Source organism: Mus musculus, chromosome 11 (assembly GCF_000001635.26).
Source record: "Mus musculus strain C57BL/6J chromosome 11, GRCm38.p6 C57BL/6J".
In the NCBI taxonomy this organism is placed as follows: domain Eukaryota; kingdom Metazoa; phylum Chordata; class Mammalia; order Rodentia; family Muridae; genus Mus; species Mus musculus.
This window is the reverse complement of record NC_000077.6, coordinates 93,902,017-93,926,823: the sequence shown is the minus strand read 5'-3', so window position 1 is coordinate 93,926,823 and position 24,807 is coordinate 93,902,017. Positions and strand designations below refer to the sequence as shown.

At 39.1% G+C, this 24,807-nt stretch overlaps 1 protein-coding gene across 40 annotated transcripts in view; it reads right to left on the bottom strand.

Annotated features, from left to right (window-relative positions):
- Mbtd1 (mbt domain containing 1) overlaps positions 1–24,807 on the bottom strand; it is a 61,140-nt gene that overhangs the window by 20,166 nt on the left and 16,167 nt on the right. For 16 of the 40 annotated variants that reach the window (XM_006531899.4, XM_030245440.1, XM_006531898.2 and 13 more), the window contains 10 exons: positions 21,466–21,665; positions 17,881–18,020; positions 16,418–16,541; positions 14,366–14,448; positions 5,340–5,457; positions 3,544–3,678; positions 2,945–3,033; positions 2,165–2,399; positions 1,102–1,157; positions 498–602 (listed from right to left, as the gene is read on the bottom strand). In XM_006531899.4, coding sequence (XP_006531962.1) covers positions 498–602; positions 1,102–1,157; positions 2,165–2,399; positions 2,945–3,033; positions 3,544–3,678; positions 5,340–5,457; positions 14,366–14,448; positions 16,418–16,541; positions 17,881–18,020; positions 21,466–21,619 — 1,239 coding nt within the window. In that variant the 5' untranslated portion in view covers positions 21,620–21,665. Of the gene's footprint in view, positions 1–497; positions 603–1,101; positions 1,158–2,164; positions 2,400–2,944; positions 3,034–3,543; positions 3,679–5,339; positions 5,458–7,876; positions 7,994–14,365; positions 14,449–16,417; positions 16,542–17,880; positions 18,021–21,465; positions 21,666–24,807 lie in introns of those variants that run through there. The other 24 variants (NM_001363336.1, XM_006531906.2, XM_030245443.1 and 21 more) reach the window with 5 other exon arrangements.

Below are 24,807 nucleotides of genomic sequence, written 5' to 3'. Positions count from 1 at the left end.
CCTCTGTAACAGAGCTCTGGCTGTCCTGGAACTTTCTTTGTAGACTAGGCTGGCCTTGAACTCACAGAGATCTGTCTCCCAAAGTGCTGAGATTAAAGGTGTGCAACACCATGTCTAGCTCCAAAAAAATAGTTTTCAGATAAATTTGTGGTGTATCTGTGTGTGATTTGTACAAGTATTTCATAAACCTGTATGTCATGGCTTTCATTTTAAGTTCTGGGTGAAAAGCGGTTGTGAAGTCTTTGACTATCACACATTAAAAATTAAAACAGATCTGACAACAGAACTCAAGTGTACTTAGAAAGTATTAATACCATTCTTCCCAATGAAGATCCAGACATGTTTGTTTCAACAGACACCTGCTGATTTTAAACCTGGTTCCTCTCATAAATACACACACACACACACACACACACACACACACACACACACACACACACACACACACACACATATATATTTCAGAATATATATTCTGATAGAATATATTCTCTTACCTTTCTAATGGTGGCAACACATATTGTAGAAAGATTTAATGGGTCTATAGCTTCCAATTTCATTCCTTCTTTGAACCATTCTCCACTCTGGTCTACTTCTTTTACCTACAGAAAATATATAAACTATTACATTACACGTCCTTTAGAATTATTTATTTAGTGTGTGTATATACACGTGTACATGCCACCAAGCACATGGATAACTTTTGAGAGTCACTTCTTCCTTCCCACCGTGCTGAGGTAGGGTCTCTCCCGGTGATACTCCTATCTGGGCTCCTACTGTGCTACAGGAGTGCTGAGATTACACATGCACTCCACAGTGTCTCAACAAGGCTTTTTACAGACGTTCTGAGAAATAGGATGTGCAATAGTACTTGAACCTGCTAAACTACCACAGGTTGGCTTTGTGGTAATCCTCCTACTTCAGCTTCCTAAATGTTTCACTTTAATGATGACAATATGCCCAACTTGCAAACATTTACTAGATGCCTTTTCCAACCTAATGTTATAGCCCAGTGAACATATGTGATATCCATAATTTTAGGAAATGCCACAAGCCCTTTTCAACTGGAATTACAAATGAGGGCTCGCAGAAACATCTTACCTTAGCAAATAAGTGTGGAGGTGTATCGAAATGTCCGTCCTGTTTCTTCGTAATATCTACAAGGAAAAGTTACAGACTAGTCTGTCAGCATTCTTTTTTTTGTTGTTGTTTTTTGTTTTTTTCGAGACAGGGTTTCTCTGTGTAGCCCTGGCTGTCCTTGAACTCAGAAATCCGCCTGCCTCTGCCTCCCAAGTGCTGGGATCAAAGGTGTGAACCACCACGCCCGGCTCCCTGTCAGCATTCTTGAGAAGACCAAAACCACACTTCCTTGAAGGGTTCAAACTCACAAGGTATGTAATATTCTAAAACATGGCACCCCCCAACTCGTTTTCTGCATTTATTGTGGTGAAATAATAACAACCTTTTCTGTCTTCAGAGCACATGCATAGATGCTATTACATTTACATGCATATATGCTATCACAGTGCTGTAATTCCACAATATAAGGGAATTACATTATCAGAAGCTTTTTTTCCTTTTGGTGTAGTACTGGAGGTTAAAGAGCAGGCCTCACAAATGCCAAATACTCTAATACTGAACTGTCTCTGCAGCTCTTTTCACTTTTTGTTTTGAGGGAGGGGCTCACTACGATACTGAGGCTATTCTTGAACTTATAATGAATGATCATGCCTGACCCTCCTGCACAGCTGGGACTACAGGCCTACACCACTAGGCCTCTCTAGAACAATGTTTCGTGTGTTTCATACCATGTCTAGTTAGTTAAGTTCAATCTTGCTATTTAGATTAAAATTATGTGGAAAGGAATCTCCTTATAGCTTTCAAATGGTCTGGATAAAAAAAAAAAATGAGTAGGAATACAATTGTAGTTGTGAGAGAAAGGGATTAAAATTGTCTTTTTGTGCTAGAAATAAAACTCATGGTCTCATGCATGAATGTTCATTATTTTAAATGGAGAGGAAGTGGAAGGAACATAAGGAATTAGTACTCTATTGTAGAATAATCAGATGAGAATGCTATTTTGGATCTTTACTTTGTAGGAGAAACAACCAAGTAGTTATGCAACCTAACTAATATTACTGAAAGTTTTTTGACAGTTGCTTACCTGATCTCTTGAATCGATGGCCTATGCTTCTTGACCATCCAATATGGTGGATTAAGGGGCTGTGCATGTGGCACCAGAAGTCGTCTGTTCTATCTTCACTCTCTTCATACACCAGCCGTAGTCGTCCTCCAATTACACTTTCCACCACTGCTACTCTTGTTCGACATAAATGCCTCTTGTCAACTACTTCTACTCTCATGCAAGGTTTGAAAGGATATTGCATACTCTCAGAAACCTTCAAACAAAAGCAGAAAAAAAATCTTGTTGGAGACTTATGACAAAGGTCTATATGCAGCTTTAATATTGCCCTCCCTTCTTGCCTGTCTGTCTATCTACGTACCTATATTTATGGGTTTATTCTGTAAATTTTGTTCCCTTAGAACAGTGGTTCTCAACCTTTCAAGTACTGGAACCCTATCTACCTATCTATCTATGAATGAATGAGAGACAAGGTAGCCCTGGCTGTTTTGGAACCTGCTACATAGATAAGGCCAGCATTGAATTTACAGATCTCCACCAGCCTCTGCTTCCCAAGTGCAGAGATTAAATGTACGCATCACCAGGCCTGGCTCTTGTTTTGGGGGACAGGGCTTCACTCTTTAGCCTACAGGTTAACTTTAAACTTCTAGCCATCCTTCTGCCTCAGTCTCCTCAGTACTGAGATTATGGGTATGAAAATGTACTTGGTATTTAACAGTTCAGAAATTACAATTCTGTAAAAGTCCTTCTAAATCATTCTTTTAAAAGAGCTCTTTAATTCTTTAAGGATCCTATTTTTACCTTTTGTGAGAAATCAGGAGGAAGTGTTTTGGCACCAGTAAGTCTTTTTACTAGAAAAGCTTTCCAGTTTGTATATTTATGTTGAACAGCTAAAATAAAAGAAATAACTAGTTATCCTTTAGCAGACAGAACTGTTTCACAAATTAATAATAAAACCCCCCCAAAAACAGAGAAACAAGGTTAACAACAAGTTATGAGTATTAAGGTGCTTAAGGGTAGCAAGCATGGAGAAAGTATACATCTTGCTAGCATAAGAATTAATCGACGTAAAAACATCCACTTGAATTTCTGTCTTACTTTAGAATATTATGCATAAACCACCACTTAGATCTACATTTTAAATGACCGTGGGCTGGGGAGTTGGCTCAGTGGTTTAGAGCACTTGTGCTGCTCCTGTAGGACTAGGGTTTGATTCCCAGTGCCAACTGGCGGCTCACAATTGGTTAGAATTGAAGCTTTGAGGGACTCCAATGCCCTCTGTGAGGTCAGGCATGCACTTATTCATGTATACATTGATACATACAGGCAAAATATTCATACCTATAAGACAAATGAATCTGAAGTTTAAAACAGAATTAAATGACCATGAGGCCACTCACTTCTAGGAGGAACGAGAGGTTTTCCACTAGCTGCACACCAACCAACTGGATGAATATCAGACCCACATATATTGCACCAGAAGTCCAGAGAAGAATCATTTTCAAATCCTTCATATCTCAAAAGGGCATTATAACCTAAAGTCAACAAATCAATCATTACATAGTAAGAAACAAAATTAAAATGATACAGCTTTTAAGGTAATGGCTGTCAAGCTTTGCTGTCCCCTTGTAACAGAACCACCTGCTGTTTATTAACAGAGGTGCCCCTTCCAAGGACTCCAGTCCCATGCTAGGGAATGGGATGGTGTGGAAAATCTGTAAGTCCCTGGCCAATACTGATCTGTTGGACTACTGTTCAACTTTGAGAATCCCCTGTTAATACAAAGACAACGCTTCAGAGCATAGCTTTTTCCTCTGTATTTCTATTTTACCTAAATTTCTCACATGCTTAAGATGGCAAACACCACAGTGGGAACATGTGGTGTGGGAGTACAGTTTCCTGAGAATGGGTAGTTTTCTTTTGAGGTAGGGTCTCTTGTAGACGAAGCTGGCATCAAACTGATTGCAGGGCTAAAGACTCTTCCTCCACCTTCCAAGTGCTGGGATGATCAGTATGATTAACATTTCCCAAACAGTTCTTAAGAGGTTTGTTTTTGCTGTGTGTGTGTGTATGTGTGTGTACATACATGCACATGTAGGCAGGTCAGAGGACAATCTCAGTTACTGGTCCTCCCCTTTTACCCTATTTGAGACAGGATCTCTTTGTTGCCTGCTAGTGTATGAGTTTTTGGGGGATTTTCTTGCCTTTGTTTCTAAACTTGCTATAGGGGTACTAGGCCATGCCTCTCCAAGGCTTACTACCAAAATAGTAAAGAATATATTTGGAAGACATAGGAGGCAAAAAGAAAAACCAGAAATATAAAACCAGAATCAGTAAGTAGGAATAATTCTTGGATAGTAAATGTGCTATCTTTTGAACAATTTACATGCTAGTGATTTAAACATCTGGGACATAAATGGTGTCTTTAATAACAGAAACATTTAAAGAATGCTTATGTAGACATTATGTCTCAAGGAAAAGGCCTGGATCTGAGTGGATAGGAGAGAATACAGAGTGATCAAAGGCACAAATGTAGCTTATTAGGAGAGGCCTTGCCCAGCACACTCAGGCCTTCAATTCATCCCCTCAGCGCTCCTGGACTCCTTTTTTTCTGACATAGCTCTTTCTGTTGTATGGGCCGGGCTGATCTGAATCATGCTACATAGCTGGGGCTGGCCTTGAACTCAGAAACCCACCTGCCTCTGCCTCCTGAGTGCTGGGATTAAAGGGATCAAAGCCACCTCCTTTAGATAGCTCTATGGGCAGTGGGTAGTAAAGCAGTATTTACTGTTACTGGGAGACAAGTTGGAGATTAAGTCCATCTATCTGGCTGGCTTGGAATACTGTTTGTTTTAAATGGCTGAAAAGAACTGAAATATGTTTCCTTCAGATAAAGTTGTGACAGCTTTATGAGACAGACTCAAATGTCTTGAATAAAATTCTACAGATATATACATTTGTTTATATGCTGCTATAGTTGTTCACAAGTTAAAATGAATAGAGACAGGAGTGTAATAGACTGCAAATGCCACAAATCCAAGAATATTTACTGTCTGGCTATGTATAAAAAAAATATCTGCCAACTCCTACACATGTATTATTTGTTTTGTAATAGTTGAAAAATTTGTATACATTATTTAAAACAAAAGTTTGCATCCCTGGAATTTTCTAGTAAATCACCATGTATGTTTTTCACCTGCTAATTTTATAATTCCAGCAATCCAGAAGACTTTGGTAGGTAGACTGCAGTCTGTATTGGGAACTTCTATCCTTACATTTTCCGAGATATCACCCCAGCAGGTCCCCATAGGTGCCTGTCATACAAAAATTATTAAATTATCATCTTGGTAATATAAGCATGAAACATCATTCAAAATTAAGTATCACCAGTAATGGAATATCAAATAAAGTATTTTAATCCACCCATTTTTTTCTTAATGCATAGTTTCCATTCCTTGTAAAGAATTTTATTTGAAGAAAGCCAGAGTCAGGATCAAATTCAAGATAGAAGACAGAATCTACAAATATTAGACCTATGTTGACTTTGAAATTCAACAGATCAAATGTGACATTTAAGTAACAATTATTCTAAAACCTGAATCACAAACTTGGCGGACATCATATGAAGCTGACTTGAGTGTTTTTAATATGTACTGAGTGAAAAGTACTTTACCCCTTAAATTTCTAAAAATCTTGCCCAAGAGTAGAGAAAAATAATTAACAGGCTTCATTCAACGTGATCCAGAGAACTAGAACAGGTTATTTGAAATGCATGCTAAATCCACATAATGTAAATACAGTCTACAAGACAGACAGGAAAAAGCAGTGGAAGGATAATTAAAGAGGGAGTTGAAGAGATCTGGGAAGTTAGGTCCACAGTAAACAGTTAATTTATTATTTCAAAATTTATTATGCAACAATTACTATGAGAAGAAAATTTCCAGTGTTAGAGCTGTTGGCCACTGGTTAGGATGGCAACCGAGCAAAGTACTTAAGAGCACAACAACTGCATTTCCCAAAAGGTAGCATGTTCCCGAACCATTCTACAAGTCCCTAAACTACAAGGTCATATACAATTACTTGGATTTTATGCAATAATAAATTAAATCAAGTATAAGAGTTTATAATTATTCATTAGTGCTGAAAATTCTAATCTCTGTGACCCTGGATAACCAACATTTTCATGAAATATAGAACACTAGACATAAAAACGGTGAGGTTCCTGAAGACCTGATAATAGGGATACATCAGCTAAAAACAAAACAGCCTCAAAACTAAAAGATAAGCAAGCATAGACATCAACTAGCAAATACAGACACAGGGGAAGAAAATATATTGTCAAAGGAAAGCCCCTAATAAATTGTGATGGTAATCCAGAATCCAGTCAGTCTAAAGCAACACTTAATTCCTGTCCTCTAAACAGTTAATAAATCTCTGAAGGAAACAGAATGTCAAAAAACAGTGAATTAAGATAGATCTAGAAGCCAAAGACACAGCAGTTAATGGCTAACACTTTGAGTAAGCAAGCAACGAATACACCTTACTCACTTGGAGACATGCCCAATCTCAATTGTTTGTAATTATGGGGAGGGAACAAGCATATATCTTCTCAAGAGAGGAGTGAAAAATAAAACTACTCCCGTCCCCCTTTGACACAGGGTTTTGCTATGCAGTTCAGGCTGGCCTGGAATTTGCCATGTACATCACACTGGCCTTCAATTTGAAATCCTCCTGCCACAGCCTCCCCACATCCCAAGTGCTAGCCTTATAGGTGTGTGTGCCATCATACCTGCTTTTCCTTTTTAAACAGGAAGACTGGACCCTTCAGGTTCTGCTACCTCCCCCTACATCACTCTAGACTGTAGGGCCATCCCTAATGCCAGCAGATTATGATCAGAAAAGGAGAGGCTAGAAGAAGTCAGGTAGTAAACTAAGCTAACATATATTAATACAAAGACCATATATTTGTTTCTTGTGAGGATTAGCAACTGGAGAAGACAGGTACAGGTAAATGCATGCATAAAGCTGCATAAAACTGTAGTAGGGTAGCTACTCTTTGCTGCCAAATCTGTGAATGTGACTTATTGAGAAGAGGCATGGTTATGCTGACATGCTACAGGTTAGGTGGGCACAATACTAAATGAAATTTGCATACAGGACTCCTTTCTGAGCTAGGCTTGACCAATTGTGCTGATTCTTTTTTAAGGCTTCAGTATTATTTTTGGAGAAAATATCTTTCAGTGTTATTCATTAAAGAAAAGACATGTCAATGTTTACTTAAAAACAAACAACAACAAAAAAAGTAATGTTCACTTGAGTGGGAGATCTTTGGCTTGGTCCCTATAGTCTGGATTGGTATAGGAGAAAGTAGCAGAAAGTGACATTTGTTCTTGCCTGTAAGGTTGTGGTTCTGCTAGGCCCTCTTAAACCAATCCATATAGTTCACTCTATGAAAAAAAAATGAAGAAACAAACATCAACAAGATAGAGCACTACAGTTACAACAGAGTATGTGCTCGATGTGTTGAAATAATAGTAATTTCATATATAAATCTGCCCTTTGGTTTTAAATGAATATTCTTTTAAGTGTGGAAGACTGAATGACCCAGGGCTTGACAGCCATCTTCATCCAAGTCATCTGCCTTCTCTTGCTGGCAGGAGGGACACCTTGAAAGTCTGGATTGGCATAGCATGAACTAGCAGAACCATCATTTACAGGTAACAACAAATTTACCTTCCAGACTCAGGATGCGAGGTCTACCTCAGGCTCCTCCCAAACAAGGAAGATCTGCTCCACCACTTCCTGCTTCAGGGCCACTCGTGAGAGCTATCTGGGAGCGACTCTCCTTCCCTGCAAAGTAAGCTGTCATCAGGTCCTGTAGAGATGGCCAAATCCAAATGCTGAGGGGTCCCCAACACAAATGTATGATAACCTTCATCTATCTATCTGAAAGAAAATAATCTGGCAGGAAGTCTTATTTCCTTTTCTCCAAGAACATTCCCAGATAGTCCAAATAGTCCAGATGACTGGCATTCCGATTCGATTCTCAGAGGGGACACATGATGCTAACAGAGACAAAGATTTCCTTCTATAACACTGCTAAATGGCAGTATAAATGGGCAGAGGTTAGACTTGAAGTTGCAGGTAGGAAACCAAGAAAGACTTTGTCCCCATGATAAAGCAAAATTCATCACTATAATTCCTCAGAACAACAACAAAAAAAGTATATGGTTACTAAAGTGTACCTATTAGAGAAAGATTAAATAACATATGGTCAAAAAAGGCAAGACAAGAAGCTGGGCACAGTGCTGCACATCTGAAATGGCTGCACATCTGAAATGGCAGTACTTGGGAGGCTGATGCAGGAACTCTGTGGGTTTGAAGCTAGCTTGGGATACATAGCAAGGTCCTTTTTCAACTTCCACCCTGTCCCAAACAAATCAAATCAAATCAAATAAAAACAAAACAGAATAAAACTTTACCATCATCTCATTCTTTCTAGAAAATATACTCACCTTTTGATCTGACACTAGAATCTATTGGGTGTGGGGTGGAGGGGATGCTAGCATAGAGATGTAGGGTGCAAGAAAAATGGAATGCTTGAAAATGTCTGAGAAAAAAATGCTATAAATATATAAAAAAAGAAAGCAGAGATCACTAATTTAAAACTTTCCACCCCCCTTTTGAGACAAAATCTTACTCCGTAGCCTAGGTTGCCCTGAAATTCATTATGTAGATTAAATTAGCCTTATACTTGCTGTGATTCTCCTGCCTCAGCTTCCCAAACAAGGAAGTCTTTTAAGTGCCGAGATTACAATTATTTCACTACTACGTTTGGGTTTAAAACTCCTTAATAAAACAAAACATAGCTTAATCACTAGGAGACCTCCACCAAAAGCCAACCAACCAGCCAGCCAACCAATCAACCAACCAAAACAAAACAAAAACCAAAATCCACTCTGGGAAAGAGTACAAAGTTAAGACAGTAACATAGGTTTATTTAGGGGCTTCCTTTTAATTTAGATTTTCCTGTAAACCCATGGCAGGCAACTTCTCAGTGTGGGGCCTGCTACCTTTGCAGAGAATACACTTCATGCTCCTGATAGTGTGGGTGGAACACTAAGTGCCAGAAACCAACTAAAGTTTTATTTTCATTAGAAAGATATTTTATAGCCAGGCGTGGTGGCGCACGCCTTTAATCCCAGCACTTGAGAGGCAGAGGCAGGTGGATTTCTGAGTTCAAGGCCAGCCTAGTCTACAGAGTGAGTTCCAGGACAGCCAGGGCTATACAGAGAAGCCCTGTCTCGAAAACAAAAACAAAAACAAAAAAACAACAACAACAAAAAAAGAGAAAGATATTTTATAATCTAAGATAATACAGAGAGGTTCTATCTTTAGTTATAACTAAGATGAAGTTATGTATTTTCTGGAATTCTCACTGCGTGGGTCAAGGACAGAGGGCAATCTACCCTAAAAGGTAACTTCAGTAGGAAAAGTATTTCTCATAGACATTTATCTAAGAAATTATATCATGAATTTTACTATAAAGCTAAATTACTGCTATCACTCATATACAATTAACAAGAGGGATTCTGATTTCCTATCATTAAAACAAGTGTAATGATGCACATTGTGAATAAACAAAAGCTTCCTTCTTCAAGAAAACTGCACCAGGTCAGAAACAAAAACAACAAAGACTAATATAATGATACCAGGTATACTCATGGAGGCAGAAGGAAAAAGGTCAAAGAAACTCTGCTTTCAAGTTGTGGTAGATCATGTCTCCAATCCTAACATATAAGAAGCTGAGGCAGGAAAACTGCTAGGAGTTCCAGAATATTTTGGTCTACAGAGATCCTGTTTTGAAAAGCAACCAATCAACATATCACCCCAACCCATATCATAAACCCCAGCACCGTTCCCGCAATCCCAAGTCATAGGGCAGCTACATATGACGGCACATTCTCACAACCCTCTTACAAGGCTGAGGCAAGAACATTCTGAATTCCAGGTCAGCCTGGGCTATGTAGTGAGAGACTCTGTTTCAGTTCTCTGCAAATAAATCACCCCTCCCCCCCTTACTCTCTCACACACACACACACACACACACACTATAAATAGATAGCTGTGAATCTGATGAATCTATACAACTTATCTAAATGGTATATCGCTGTATTAGTATTATATACATTTTTTTTCCTTGTGTGGATACTACTAACCAAGAACTAGAAAAGAGCTGAAGAAATGGCTCAGTGGAAGCTGCTCTTGTAAAGGATTTTAGTTTGTTTCCTGACACCCATATGTCAGGGGGTTCACAACCACATGAACTCCTGCTCCAGGGGATCTGTCATCTTTGGTCAACATGGGCATCTGTACTAGGTGTGCATACCCACATGTAGGCATATACATAATTAAAAGTAATCTGAAAAAGAACTCAAAACTTTAAATTGTGAAAATTAAGTTTAAAATTATAATCCAGCTTCTCAAAAAAGTAGTAAAAGCTTTACTGAAGAGATAGATGGTCTAGGTGACTACAAAGTTTTGAAGAAGTTGCCAGCTTTGTGACTACACTACTATATTATAGGCCATTTTTTTCTTTTTTGTTTTAAGGTTTTTGATAAAGGTCTGATTTTGCAGCTAGGTGGGCCTGGAGCTCACAATGCTCTTACCTTAGCTTCATGACTGCTGGGAGAACAAGTATTTGTCACCATATCTGGCTGATTTAGGATTAAGTAAAAATATACCCATTTCAGTGATTTCCACCTTAAGGTCGTCAAGGACAGGGTGACCAAGGGGTTGGAGACCAAAGTTCTGACAAAGTTTACTCTGTCTAATCAGTAAGTGTAGTTTCTTGCTGTGATTGAGGTCTAAGTCAGATTTAATATATGAAAGGACAAAAGGGATTCAGTTTTCACTGTAGACTTCTCTTTTTGGTGGTATTGAGATCTTATCAATTTGCTCAGGCTGGCCTTAAACCTGTGAACATTTTATAGCTGAGACTGGCTATACTAGTAGGATTGGTTCCAAAGACTATTTACTAGTCAAAGCCATGGTATATCGGTCTATCACCTTGCTGGCTTGGCACTCAGGGTATCTTAGGCTGGCTGCCAAAACAATGGCAGTACACTTGGTTTAGCCTCTTAAGTTCTGGGATTACAGTTATATATCACCATGCTTGCCTCTAAGATGTCTTTACTTCTAAATTTTATTTTCATTTTCATTCATGTTTTTATATGTGTCTTTATGCATGTCATATAGGTCATAGGCATCAGATCTCCATGCAGCTGAAGTTCTAGGCAGTTCTGAACCACTTAACATGGGCGCTGGGCATAGAACTTGGATCCCAAGCCAAGTGCAATATATACACTTTACTTGCTGAGCCATCTTTCTAGCCTTATAATGTACTTTGTAGAAACTTTGTTTCTAGAAATTTAAAGAATTTCACACTTGAAAATGCTTGACTGTTAATGCTGATACAGGGTATCTAGACCCTTACTTGAGAGGAGGTCGGTTTGGGCTGGAGAGATGGCTCAGTGGTTAAGAGCACTGTCTGCTCTTCCAGAGGTCCTGAGTTCAATTCCCAGCAACTACATGGTGGCTCACAACCACCTGTAATGGATCTGATGCCCTCTTCTGGTGTGTCTGAAGAGAGCTACAGTGTACTTATGTACATACAATAAATAAATCTTTAAAAAAAAGCAAAAAGAAAAAGAGGAGGTTGGTGGTTAAGCTGAGATTCTAGGCTCAGGATTCGGACAGCACACTCATACAATTTTTGTTTCAACCAGACAGCTTTGGTTTTGCATCACACAGTAGAGCTGGGTATTTGTAATTACCACCAATTTGTAATTTCCACCAATGCAAAGGTGCTTATCTGGTACTTAAGTGGGCAAGAGGGCAGATGTCGAGTCTCTAAGAAGAAAACCCTACTAGAGAATGTGTTAAGTCTTAGAAGGATGATGGTATGAGACAGGGGCTCTGCTTCCAGCAATTCCTGGAAACAGCTTTCCTATAGCCCAAACCAGTAACTTTTCTTAGAAAGGTATCAAATGATCTCAGGGTGGGGGTGGGGAATATTGGAGAGTCAACTGAAGATTAAAACTGAATTTAGCATAAGGTCTACCTCTGAAATCAAATGACTTCAACAGAAAATGTTGATTAAAGCAACAAAGTGAGCTCACTGTACTAGGACAAAGTGTTTTCTCTCGAATAAAAAGGAAGAAGTAAAGAAAGGTGAGTGGAACAGGCACTGGTCCTGAGCGAAAAAGTCAAGTTGCCACATTATCCTTATGAATAAGTTAGCTGCTCCAATCCACACCACACAACATCCTTTATTTCTAGTCTGCAACTCACTCTGGAGCTGAGAGTAGCCTTGAACTCTTGATGTCTTTGCTTCTAAATACCAAGTGCTGGGATTATAGGTATATGCTATCATGCCCAGATCCTGAAACTAAATTTTAAGTTATAGAAATATTCGGGTTCGTTTGTTTAAAAAAAAAAAAAAAAGGAAAAGCAAATTGTTACAAATCTCAAGGTCCTTTCTGGAATCATACTTATTTCCAGGGTACAGTTACCTGCTCTATGACCATGTCAGTCTTAAAATAGCAAAGCTTTAAGCAAAACCAACCAACTTAATTACTGCAAGAGATGTACTCACTAAGAACTTTATTTCATATAATTGCTGTAATATACGGACTTGAAATGAAATACAGTTTCAGGACCTTGAGATGCTATTTTAAAATTATCCTGGCTACTTATATAAAAAGTCTTGATCTAATTCATGACATAAAACATTAAAAAGAGGATCTGAAGAAAGATGAAAACCATTTAAAAAGAGAAAAGAGACAGATGTGGCAGGAATCTGGGATGAAGACTTACTATGGCAACTCTGAGCACCTCAGCACCACTGTGAGGACTGTGCTTGTGATTTATGTTCTGCAGCGGCAGGGATGGGGTCGTCTGTGAGTGGCTGTCTACACAGCCTGGCCCGCCAGTGACTGACATCCAGCTCTGCACTTCTCTTGCTGGCTGTACATGGCACGGCCACATACATCACCCAGTTCTCTCTAGCTTCGCATTATTTACTAATAGCACAGCATGAATCACCCACTTGACACAGATCAACACCTAAGGTTGCATTTTAGGTTCTCTTAGATGGCATAACACAGACAAAGGGCTTAACAATTGTACATTCAAGGAAGAAAACCAACAAATTCATGCACTGGGATTTAATACACAGCTACACCAGTGAATTAATATGATTGAGTCTGATAAAAATCCTTCTTCACTGGCAGAATTAAGTGAGAACTCATTTGAATTTCATGGTAAGAAAGCAAGTGCAGTTTCGTTCACATGTTGTTATTTAATAAAGCCCTTGGCAGAATGTTAAGTGTGAACAAAACTTCATTAATTCACTTTTTTCCTATTCATGTAGGCACAAAAACAGTCAGTCTTTATAACTTAATCATGTCAAGTTAAGAAATATTAGACAAAATTACCAAAGATTAAAGTGAAATGACATCTGACACATTTTTTTTTTTTTAAACATTAAATGCTCTGAAAAGAACATCTTTCAAATTGATTTAAGAAACAGATCACTTATTCCAGCTTACAAGAAAACATTCCTGCTGCTTCCTTGGTGTGCCATTTTTTTTTTTTTTTTTTTTACATTTGAAGGCAAAACAGGACTGGAGGAAAGATACCTCTTTTAGAAATTACTTGATCAAATCCCAAAGTTCTTGATATAAAAGTCTTAGGCTGACTATGTGACATGCTAGCAGCCAGCCATGTATGTTATAGAACACCCCATTTTCATGTCTCCAATGGTTCAACATCGAAACTGGATGAGACAGCATTTCTTTTCAAAATCATTTCATATTGAAACTAAATCATTTCATATTGTAACTAAAAGGTTTTTTGTTTGTTTTTGTTTTTTAATGTTTGAGGCAGAAAAGACACAGGGTCTTCAGTGTTCTAGCCAATCACCTGTCCCTAAGCTATAATACCAAAAGCCCTCAATAGAGGCTTTTTTTTTAAATGTAAAGATTTTATTTACAAAACACAAGAAGTTACTTTTAGCTATTAAGTATAATACTAAAGGAGAAACATTTTTTCTCTTTTGGTATAAGCAAACACTTTCTAAGCATATGATGATGAGGTGCTATTGTGCATTCTGATTTAAAGATCACATATTTCATGGTATGGGAGAAATTCTATACTCACATGCTTAAAACAGGCCACTGGAGCTGCTATGAAGCTGTTGCTGTTGATGTAGTTACCCCAGCTGAAGCCTTCCACAGAGATTGCTGAAATAAAATAAATTTAGATATAATTCTCTAATATTGTCTTTACAAAAATTTATTTATTGTTAAGGCCTAAGTAATAACAGTTATATGGCTAGTCTGCCATTATAAGAAAACTTTCTCATATGTTTCTGCTGTTACTAGGAAACCTTTTTTTCCATTTTTAAAAAATTGTATTTAACTTTTTTTACAGTCTAGATTTTATCCCCCTCTTGGTCCACCCTCTGACTGGTTCCACATTCCCTACTCCCCCCGCCCCTGCCCCAGTAGCCCCCACCCAACTCCACAAGGATTCTCCCCCCACCCCCAACTAGGAAACTTTCTAATGCCAAGATCGATTGCATATTGTTATGTTCTGTGCCCCTGGAAACCAAACGCGATAGAAGTTAGCAGAACTTCCTGCACCTACATATAAGCTTTTATGGTGTAAGTTACCCCTGGGATAGATTCAACATAAGAGAGACACCTGCAACAATTTAATAAACTATTTGGAATAAGACTTCCATTTTGAATAGTGGTCTAGTAAAGTTTTAAGTTCCCCAGAACTTCCTGGAAACTGACACTCTATTTGGCAGAGAGAGAGAGACGTGAATGTGAGTAGTTATCCTCATAGACAAGTTAGGGCATGATATTAGACAAGGGAAGTCCCCTGACACAGTTAAATACTGCAACCAATGGGAGCAAGATAAATGTACAAAGACATGGTCCTAAGGAAATCCCCTATCCCTAAATCCTGACGGGTGAAATAACTGGGCATCTATGTTTGTGTATTATGGGCTTAAAAACCCTGTAGGATCATAACTCAAGAGTCATGATTCAGTTCCCGAATCTAGACCATGGGCCTGGCCGACCAGTCCTGGAGTGTATGCTAAATAAACTAGCTGTATATGTCTGAGATCGGTGTTTGTGATTCCTGGATCCCAACATTTACTTATTTATGGTGTGTTGGGGTGTATGTGGACGCAAAAGCATGTGTGTGAAGGTCACAGGATAGCTTCTGGGAGTTGGTTCTCTCCTTATCGTATGTGGGTTCCGGGGACTAAATTCAGGTTTCTAGGCTTGGTCTCAAGTACTCTTACCTGCTGAGCCATCTCACTAGCCTGAAAGTTGCTACTGTTTATTATTATTGTTGTTGTTGTTGTGGTTTTGGTTTTGTGAGACAGGGTTTCTCTTTTCTAACCCTAGCTGTCCTGGACCATGTCTAAAAACCATGTTGGGCTCAAATTCAGAGATCCACCTGCCTCTGCCTCCCAAGTGCTGGGATTAAAGGTGTGCACCACCACTGCCTGGCTTTGAAAGTTATCTTTTTTAAAACTTGAAAGGAATAAAATTAATTTTTTAAAAAGAAAAACTTTAGCGGAATGTGATAACACATGCCTGTACTCAAAGCGCTTAATAGGTGATGGCAGGGGATCATAGTCAACTAAGGCTATATAGTAAAACCCTCTTCCAAAAATCTACTCAAATATCACCAGAATAATAATAAAGTAGCTAAGTAATACAAGTTTTTATTGGTTAAACCCCTGTTTTAAGTACTTGCTATGAAAAGTATATCATATTTCAGAGTTTCATGGATTTTCAGGCATCTACATGCACTTTACTGGTGCTTAATTGACACATATTTTAAAACATTTAGATTTCACATTTTCCTTTGGTTGTACTATGAACTGAATGAGGACCTCACATACTATGTGAGCACTATCACTGAACAAGTGCCTTTCCAGGTCAGAGTTCGTATTTTCTGATTAGGAATGTCCCACTTGTATTTATAAATACAATACCATCAGTATAACATCTTTGTGTGTCCATTATTCCCCTTTGCAACAGTTAACCAACCAACCATCTGATACCAGGAAGCACACAGTCTAAATGTGCCAACAGAAAACACACACAACCCAAACGCAACCCAAGGTTAAAATGCTGTTACGTGAAGCTAGTTGAACAAGTAATACTTCACCTTTATTACACTTACCAGAATTGCCTGCTTTTGTCTTTGCTTGATTTTGCAAGGTAGCTTGATACTGGGCATAGGCAGCTAATTTAGCAACTAAAGGTTGTTTTTGAAGGACTTTTGCTTTCTTTGTTGGAGGCTTACCCTGAAACAAGAAAAGTTAAGTAAATAGGATTCTTCTTCATCCCTTCACAACCAAAATCTAACATGACTTCATACTACTCATTCTGCTTAAATACTGAGGGTTTAGAAAATTATTAAAGCAGAGAACACATACAAGGAACTTTAACATTAGAGGTTTTTTTTCCTTTCTGAGTTCCGCTACAATGTAGTTATCTAATATGGGAAGTAGAGCTGGCACAGACTAAAACAGCAATATGCGAATTAATATGTTAATAAAAATTATACCCCATTTAATAAAATGTTAAAATACAGGCTGTGGTGGATATTCAACTTCTTCTTAGAGTAGACAGAACCAGGGTTATTCAGTCATGCAGTTGCAAAGCAATGCTACTGATATGGTGAGAGCAGTCAACTGAATGGTCAAAGAGCAAGTGACTGAGGTTTATACCTTTAGTGCTAACGCAAAAGGTCAGTGACATAATGATCATGGCCAAATTCAGTGTGACAAACTGCATCCATTTGGGTACAGACCACTGCTCAGGATCTTTGGGAACTGTCTATCTGAAATATAGAAATACATCTAAGTGATGTATTTCCTTCATCTAGGGGATTTAAATAACTCTTTCAGTGCTATGTAATGATCACAGTACATTAAATGAGAGAGAAAAACTGTGATCATACAAAAGATAATTACAAAAATCAGTACTATAATGCCTTAAGAAATTTTTAGATGGTATGTTAACAACGGAGTTAAGTAAGTCAAGACACCAGTACTTGGTCAGCACTAATATATATATTTAAAAGAGGATGATTTTCTTTTTATTTCATGGATGTTTTAAAAAAGGTGAGTTATGTCAATCAAACATATTTGGTTAAGGTATCAAACTGGATGTACTCAAAGTACAAAGCTGAACCTGCTGTTTAAAGTTGGGGTTCACCCCAGCAATAAAAACCCTAAGAACAAAGAACAAAATCCAAAGTACAGAGCAAAGTTGAGGGAAGAAAACCAAACAGAAGGACCTCCAAAATGAATCATTCTCTGCCTTGATAGGAAATGAAGGACAAATTGGGGGGAGGACCACCAGAGAGAATAGCTGTTAAGTTCTACATAGAACAAGGTGTTTAATTGTACTTATGTGGGAAAAGGTCTTATTCATTTATACAGATTATTTACAGCTTATCTTGGATAGCATGCTTTCACTGTGTAAGATGCTTCAGTGTATACCACTCGTGGCTCATACATTCCTAACAGTACAGGCTGTAAACCACGGGCCCATGGGAAGAGGTGGAGTGCAGTGACTCAGTCAGATGACTGGGCGTGAAAGCCATGGGAAACAGGAAGAATAAGAAGGTTTCTGTACCGTTACCTGAAGTCTGGCCAGAATGCTTGCCTTCTTAGAGTTTGACGAGTAACTTCTTGAACAGGAAACACTGCAGAAACGTTTCGTTTTAGAGTAAAAAGCATCTCGCACACCGACCATCCCACACATCTCACAGGTAGCTAATCAATAAGAGAAAAGCATCGGCATCAATGTTATATAATAACATCAAAGTCTCTGCCTGTTTAATGGGATTTATCTAAAACTATGCAATGAATTATTTTTTCCCATCTCTTACACAAATGATAGAGAAAAGTTACAGCCAGGACTTGATGCTGCTGTGGTGGTGGTGGCCCCGAAGTCCAGTAATTCCCTGAAGGCCTAGAGGCTTTAAAACGGTTGAGAGTATGCTGATGCATGTCCCCGAGAGTGAGTGTGTGTACCTGTGTGTGTGTGTGTGTGTGTATCTGTGTGTGTGTGTATCTGTGTGTGTGTGTGTATCTGTGTGTGTGTGTATCTCTGTGTGTGTGTGTGTACCTGTGTGTGTGTGTGTGTGTATACAGAGACAGACCCTGTTTTCAACTAAGATTTTTTCCTAATGCTTATCATGTGATAGCAGGCATTTTCATACATATTGATACATATATTTGTTATGTGTTTTGAATTTTAGCTTTTAAATAGGTTATGAGGAAGAGGACTGCAATGTAGTTGAGGATTAACAAAATGATAGCAAAAGCCTTTGAAACACTGCAAAAAAAAAAGGACAAGTATTTAGAAAAACTAAGAGGATCCTGTCAAATTATGTTCAGAGGATGTAGAAGGATGGGGCAAGCTTCAATTTTGAGGTAGAAGTCGACTAGTAACTAGTTGGGCAAGAGACAGCTAAGTTTCTGGTGGGTATTACATAATGCTTAATAGTTTAAAAGGCAGAATTACATAAACAAATGTCACAAGAACCGAAATCCAAGAATGACAGACAGAGCTGGGTCTGTCTGTGCAGCCAGGCTGAGGCATAAGGGCTGAGAGGTTGAAGGTATACCTCAGCTGCAGAGTGAATTCAAGGCCAGTGTGGTTAACTGTAAAATCCTGTCTCGCTAAAAAGTGGGCTGGGACACAGTTTAGTGGCAGGAAAGTAGCATTCATGAGGCTCTAGGTTTAATCCTTATTATGACCTAAGGGAAGCTGGGGAAGAAACCCAACAGGTTAATAGGTTAATGTCTCACCCAAATGGTTAGGCTAAAGCCACCTGTAGCATAATGGTACTTACGAATACATGAAAAATGGAAATAAGACAGAATACCCAAAATCTAAGGCTTTGTGTCCAGCAGAGAAAAAACGGAATAGTTCCTCGTACACATTCTAGATCATTAAGAGATCGCTAATTATCTTTATTTTAAAAAAGGCTATCATAGTGGTGCACAGTTTTAATCCTAGCACTTGGGAGACAAAAGCGGGCCTGGTCTCCACAGTGAGATTCTTTCTCCAACAAAACAAAATGAGTCAAGTGGACAATGAATCCTTGACAAGAATTATACAACGTCAAACTGCACTGCTCCTTTGTGATATGATTTTCCACACTGGTGTGACATCACCAAACCACAGCAACAACATGTAGCAATAGAAACTAATTTTTTGTTGTTGTTGTTTTAAGACAGGCTCTCACTATGTAGCCCTGGTTGGTCCGGAATTCAGGTATTCACTATGTAGAATGGCCTTGAACTTACAGAGCTCTGCCTGCCTCTGTTTCCCAAGCACTGGGATTAAAGGTGTCCACCAGCATGCTAAGGTCAATATTTCTGACATAAGTTTTCAAATAGTTTTGTTAGCCATGACCAAGAAATATCAGTTGAAGTAGTATACACCTAGGAAATTCTTCTTTTCTGGTTTGTGGTGCTAGGTAACACAGTATCTTTCCACGAAAGAAAGAGCCCTACTGCTGTGCTGCATATCTATCTTTCCTTTCATACGTGTTTTTTTTTTTTTTTTTTTTTTTTTTTTTGAGACATAGTTTATCTCTATGAAATCTTGCCTGTCGTGGAACTTGCTATGTAGACCAGGGTAGCCTTGAACCCGGATAGATCCTTTTACCTGTCTCCAGAGTGCTGAGATCAAAGGAGTGCCCCATAATGCTTGGTCCTATGATCATTTTAATTAATTGGGTTATCCTTTGTTTTGTTCCCCAGACAAGGTCTCATTATATAGCCCAGGCTGGCCTCAAACTCTCAATTGCTGTTGGGATTAGTGGATGCACTACCACATTGATTCTAGTGGGCTTTGATAAATGAAGTTCTGTGACAGTGTATACACAGCAGGCTAGACTCATGTGCACTGCTTGTGTGTATGGAAGCAAGGGGTCAACTTCAGCTGTGGTTCCTTAGGTGCCATCCTTGTTTTCTTGAAACAGTCTGGTTCAAAGCTTGCCAAGCAGGTTAGGTTTCCAACGAGCTCCATGGATTTCCCTCCCCACCAGCCTAGGGCTAGTTGGAATTATGAGTAGACACTTGGCTTTTATATGTAACCTGGGGATCAAACACAGGTCCCCACGCTTGCATAGCAAGCACTGTACTAACTGAGTGATTATCTCAAACACTGAAGTTGATTTTTATAGGAAAAATTGTTTCTGGGAGGGCTTCCCTGCATAGTCCATACATATGCATGCTTTTTTATTTGTGGTCCCAATAACAGAACCCAGGGCCTTGCATGCTAGGGAAGCACTACTTCTTGGCCCCTAGTTTAGTCTTAAAAACAACATTACAACAGAATAAAAAACAATCAAAACAGGTTAAGTTTGGTTCAATCTAAAGCATATTTTAGTACTGAGAATTACTAAAAAAACAAGACCACTCTTTGTGTAAGATAGATAGCACCTTATTACTAGAGGTGATAACTTATGTGCCAGGCCCAGTGGGCCAAGCTGAGGCAGGAGTACTATCTCAGTTTCAGGCCAGCCTGTGATTTACAGTGCAACCTGTTATGAAAACCAACCAACCCATCCTCAAAACATTGAAACGCAATGTCCCCAACCTCTGTCTCAAATATTAGAATAAATTATCACAGAGTAAGCACTGATTGTTTTTAAAAACTGTATGAGCACTCCCACTTTCATTCAGCTCTTTAGAGATAGTCATTAACTGAATTTATTGTGTACTAATATGTTGTTTATGATTTTGTTCTACTTGTTCCCCACTGGAAGATAGGATGGCAACGACAAAGAAATGAAACACAAACTCTCTGACGTCACCTGAAACTCCTGACTTTGAGGCTCAGTCTCTTAAAACAGTCCTTTAAGAATTCTAAGGGAGGACTGCTGAGATGGCTCAGCGGTTAAGAGCAATGACTGCTCTTCTGGAGGTCGTGAGTTCAAATCCCAGCAATCACATGGTGGCTCACAACCATTCATATTGAGAAACAAACAAACCTATGGGCCAGAGCAAGCATGGTGCCATTGTTTATAATCTCAGCACTTCGGAGACAAAGACAGGACGATTCTAAGTTCTAGACAAGTCTGAGCTATAGCAACACACTATCTCAAAATAAAATAAAATGAAACAGAACTTAGCAAAAGGTCCAATGAAAACACAAGCTCAAAGGTAAAGTCACACAACAGGTCAAAGTGCAGACACTCACCCATGCCAGATTTACCATCTGGGTATGTGTAGACTTGTCCATTATTCTTGATGATTGGGAGATTGGAAGGTAAAGGAGCAACTTCTTCTTCACTCTCCTCAGAGCTGGAGCTGCTACTTGTGTCCTCACTGCAGCTATCATAGCCGTCAAACATCCCGAACCAGTCTGCTTTTTCTTTTGGATTGTGAAGAATGTTCTGTCTTCGTAGAAGAAACCAGTGACATGACACAATGCACATACACATCCCCTTTACAAGCCCTTAACACAAATTCAGCTAAGTCAGATTTGACAAGTGAAAACCTAGTACTGAGCACTGATACTTGTGTTGTTGTTTATTGGGAAAGGGTCTGTTTCTGCTTGGGCTGGCCTCAAACTCAGGTGATCCTCCCACTCAGCCTCCCAAACTGCTGCGATAATAGGCTGCAGGCTTAGCAGACAACATCTGTATCCTTTTCAAATATTCCAAATTTCTTAAAAAAAAAAAAAAGTGTATGGGTGTTTTGCCTGCATGAATGTGTGCCTGGTATTCATAAAGGTCAGAAGAGGCCACTGGATCCTCTGGAACTGGAGTTATAGACAGTTGTGAACTGCCACGTGGGTGATGGATACTGAACCTGTGTCCCCTGGAAGAACATCAACCACGGAGCAATCTTCCCAGCACTCTTTCTTATTTTGAGGCAGGTTTGCCTAACGCTGGCCTTAAGCCTTCTGAGAGCTGAGTGACTGAGAATACATAGATGTGTCCTACTGTGCCCAACTTGGTTGCTCAGATCACACAATGGAAATATTATACCCTAAAGAATATTTGACTTAGGACACTTGGAAGATTTTGCATGCACTAATAATGTTGCCACAACTCCTAACCCCAAAGAACACTTCTATTGCTCTGAGTAACTTTTGGGTAGTTTTATAATTACATCTATCTTCAAAGAGTCAAGATTTGATACTATTGGAATATTAAAAAAAATAATGAAATTCTAAAGGCAATTCCAAAAGAAAAGTTTTTCTATTTTACACTTATGGGGTAGGTGGTAATGAATGAATCACTTGATAGCGTGGCGACATGAACACAGAATTTTGATCAACCTGACTTTACCTGAGAACTTGAGTTTTTTCTTTTAGTTACCCAATAACTACTTATCAAACTGTATACCTCCACCATAACTGAGGGCACAGGCAGAACAGTGTACATAGCAGGCACAGTTCTTAATGGAGCAGTTATGTGGCAACAGAATAAGATGGGGCTGGCAGCATACTCAATGGTGACACCCTCCTCAGGGAAGTACTACATATCACTATTCTGGAGACAAAGCATTCCTCTTGGAATTAAGCTTGTTAAGACAAAGGATATTTTAAAGGCAAGGTGAAATGCCATCTTTTAGGGAAACTCCTTAACTTAAGAAGCAAGCAACTCAAAGCCTGCCGAAGTCCCTGAAACTGACCAGGTACATGAGACGCCTCCTCCCCAAGCTAAGGACTGCTGAGAGACAGTGTCTGCAAGAGCAGAAACCATCTGAGCAGCGACCATACGGAAGCAGTATGCTTCAGGCTTTCAGCTTGAGCTGTCACAAAATGTGGGGATGGGCTTTGGAGATAGAGCTGTCATTTCTGCTCCTTTTAAGTAACCCTTTACCTACGGCCCTGAAAGTAACCCTAATCAAACCCACTGACTCACCACATTGGAATTGGGTGGTATCCTTACTTTGGTTTGTCATTAGTTATCTAAGTGAGGTGAGTAGACTTTTGTTCTTGTCTCCCTAGGAATGGTGTTACACATATGAGGTAATGAGACCCCGAGAATACAAAGGGTGACCCTTAGCCGGGTGGTGGTGGCACACGCCTTTAATCCCAGCACTTGGGTAGGCAGAGGCAGGTGGATTTCTGAGTTTGAAGCCAGCCTGGTCTACAAAAAGAGTTCCAGGACAGCCAGGGATACACAGAGAAACCCTGTCTCAAAAAACCAAAAAAAAAAAAACCAAAAAAAAAAAAAAAAAAAAAAAACCAAAAAAAACCAAAAAAAAAAAAACAAAAAACAAAAAACAAACCAACCCCCCTCCACCCCCCCAAATCACACCAAAGGGTGACCCTTGAATACCTGCTTTTGGAACAGGCAGAGGAAGCATCAAGATAAAGGCTTTTAAGTTGGGCATGGTAGCTCATGCTTTAATCCCAGCACTGGGAGTAGGGTAGAGTGGTGGGTGTGTATGAAGATACAGATGAATCTCTGTGAAAGTTTAAGGTCAGCTTCATTTACATAGTAAATTCTAGGATAGGCAGGGTTACATGATAGAAAACTGTCTAACACCAAAAGGAAAAGCAAAAGCTATAGGACTAGGGAGCTGTAATACATTGATAGACTGACCTCATGGCTTATGCCTAGCTTGAGTGGACTAGAGATGATGTACAGGAGGATTTGTAATTGGATCATAAGAGGTCTTTCAGGCTAAGTTAGGTAGGACCCCCTTCCCAACCCCCATAGGGCCAAGAGAAGACAGTGTATAAATGATTTACCACAGTATTTGGTCTACAATATTAACTAACAAGAGCTAGACCAGGCTCTGATTCTATAATAAAAATTATTTTGCGATCTCCATGTGTGCCATGGCATGTGTACATGTATACATACACACTCATACACAAGAGTAACACAACAATATTAAAATGAAGAGTCCACCTAGCCTTTAAACTCAGCACTAGCAGATCTGTGAGTTCAAGGACAGCTTGAGTTTCAGGGCAACTAGGGCTACATAGAAAGACCCTGTCTCAAACAAACAAAAACAAAACAAAATAATCCTCCCAAACAAAAATCAACCCCCCATCAAAAAAAAAAAAAAACAAAAAAAAAACAAAACTAAGTCTCCAAAACAATTACCTCCCCCAAACAAAGTTTTCCAAAGTTTTCAAATATGCTTGCCTACTATACAGCTAGTTCATTTAGCAAGTAATAGGTTACTTCAAAATATCCTAACTATACTTTCAGAAAGTATCATCTTGCTTGACATTTCAGAAGATTAGTATTACAGATGGCATACTACAGGCTGTCAGTATTTTTTTTAAAGAGTTAATGCCAGGTATGGTTTAGTTTGCAAGCAACTTGGAATGGGTTTACTTCATTTTACACTTCCATCACTGAGAGAAGTGAGGGTAGGAACTTAAGGTGAAAACTGAAGCAGAGGCCACGGAGGAACACTTACCCCTCACTGGCTTGCTCTCTGGCTTATTCTATTAATTTTCTTACAGAGCTCAAATACACCTGCCTATGGATGTCATCCACCCCCCCCCCCCACACTCAGTGGGCTGGGCCCTCCTATATCAATAATGAATTAAAAAAAAGTTCCACAG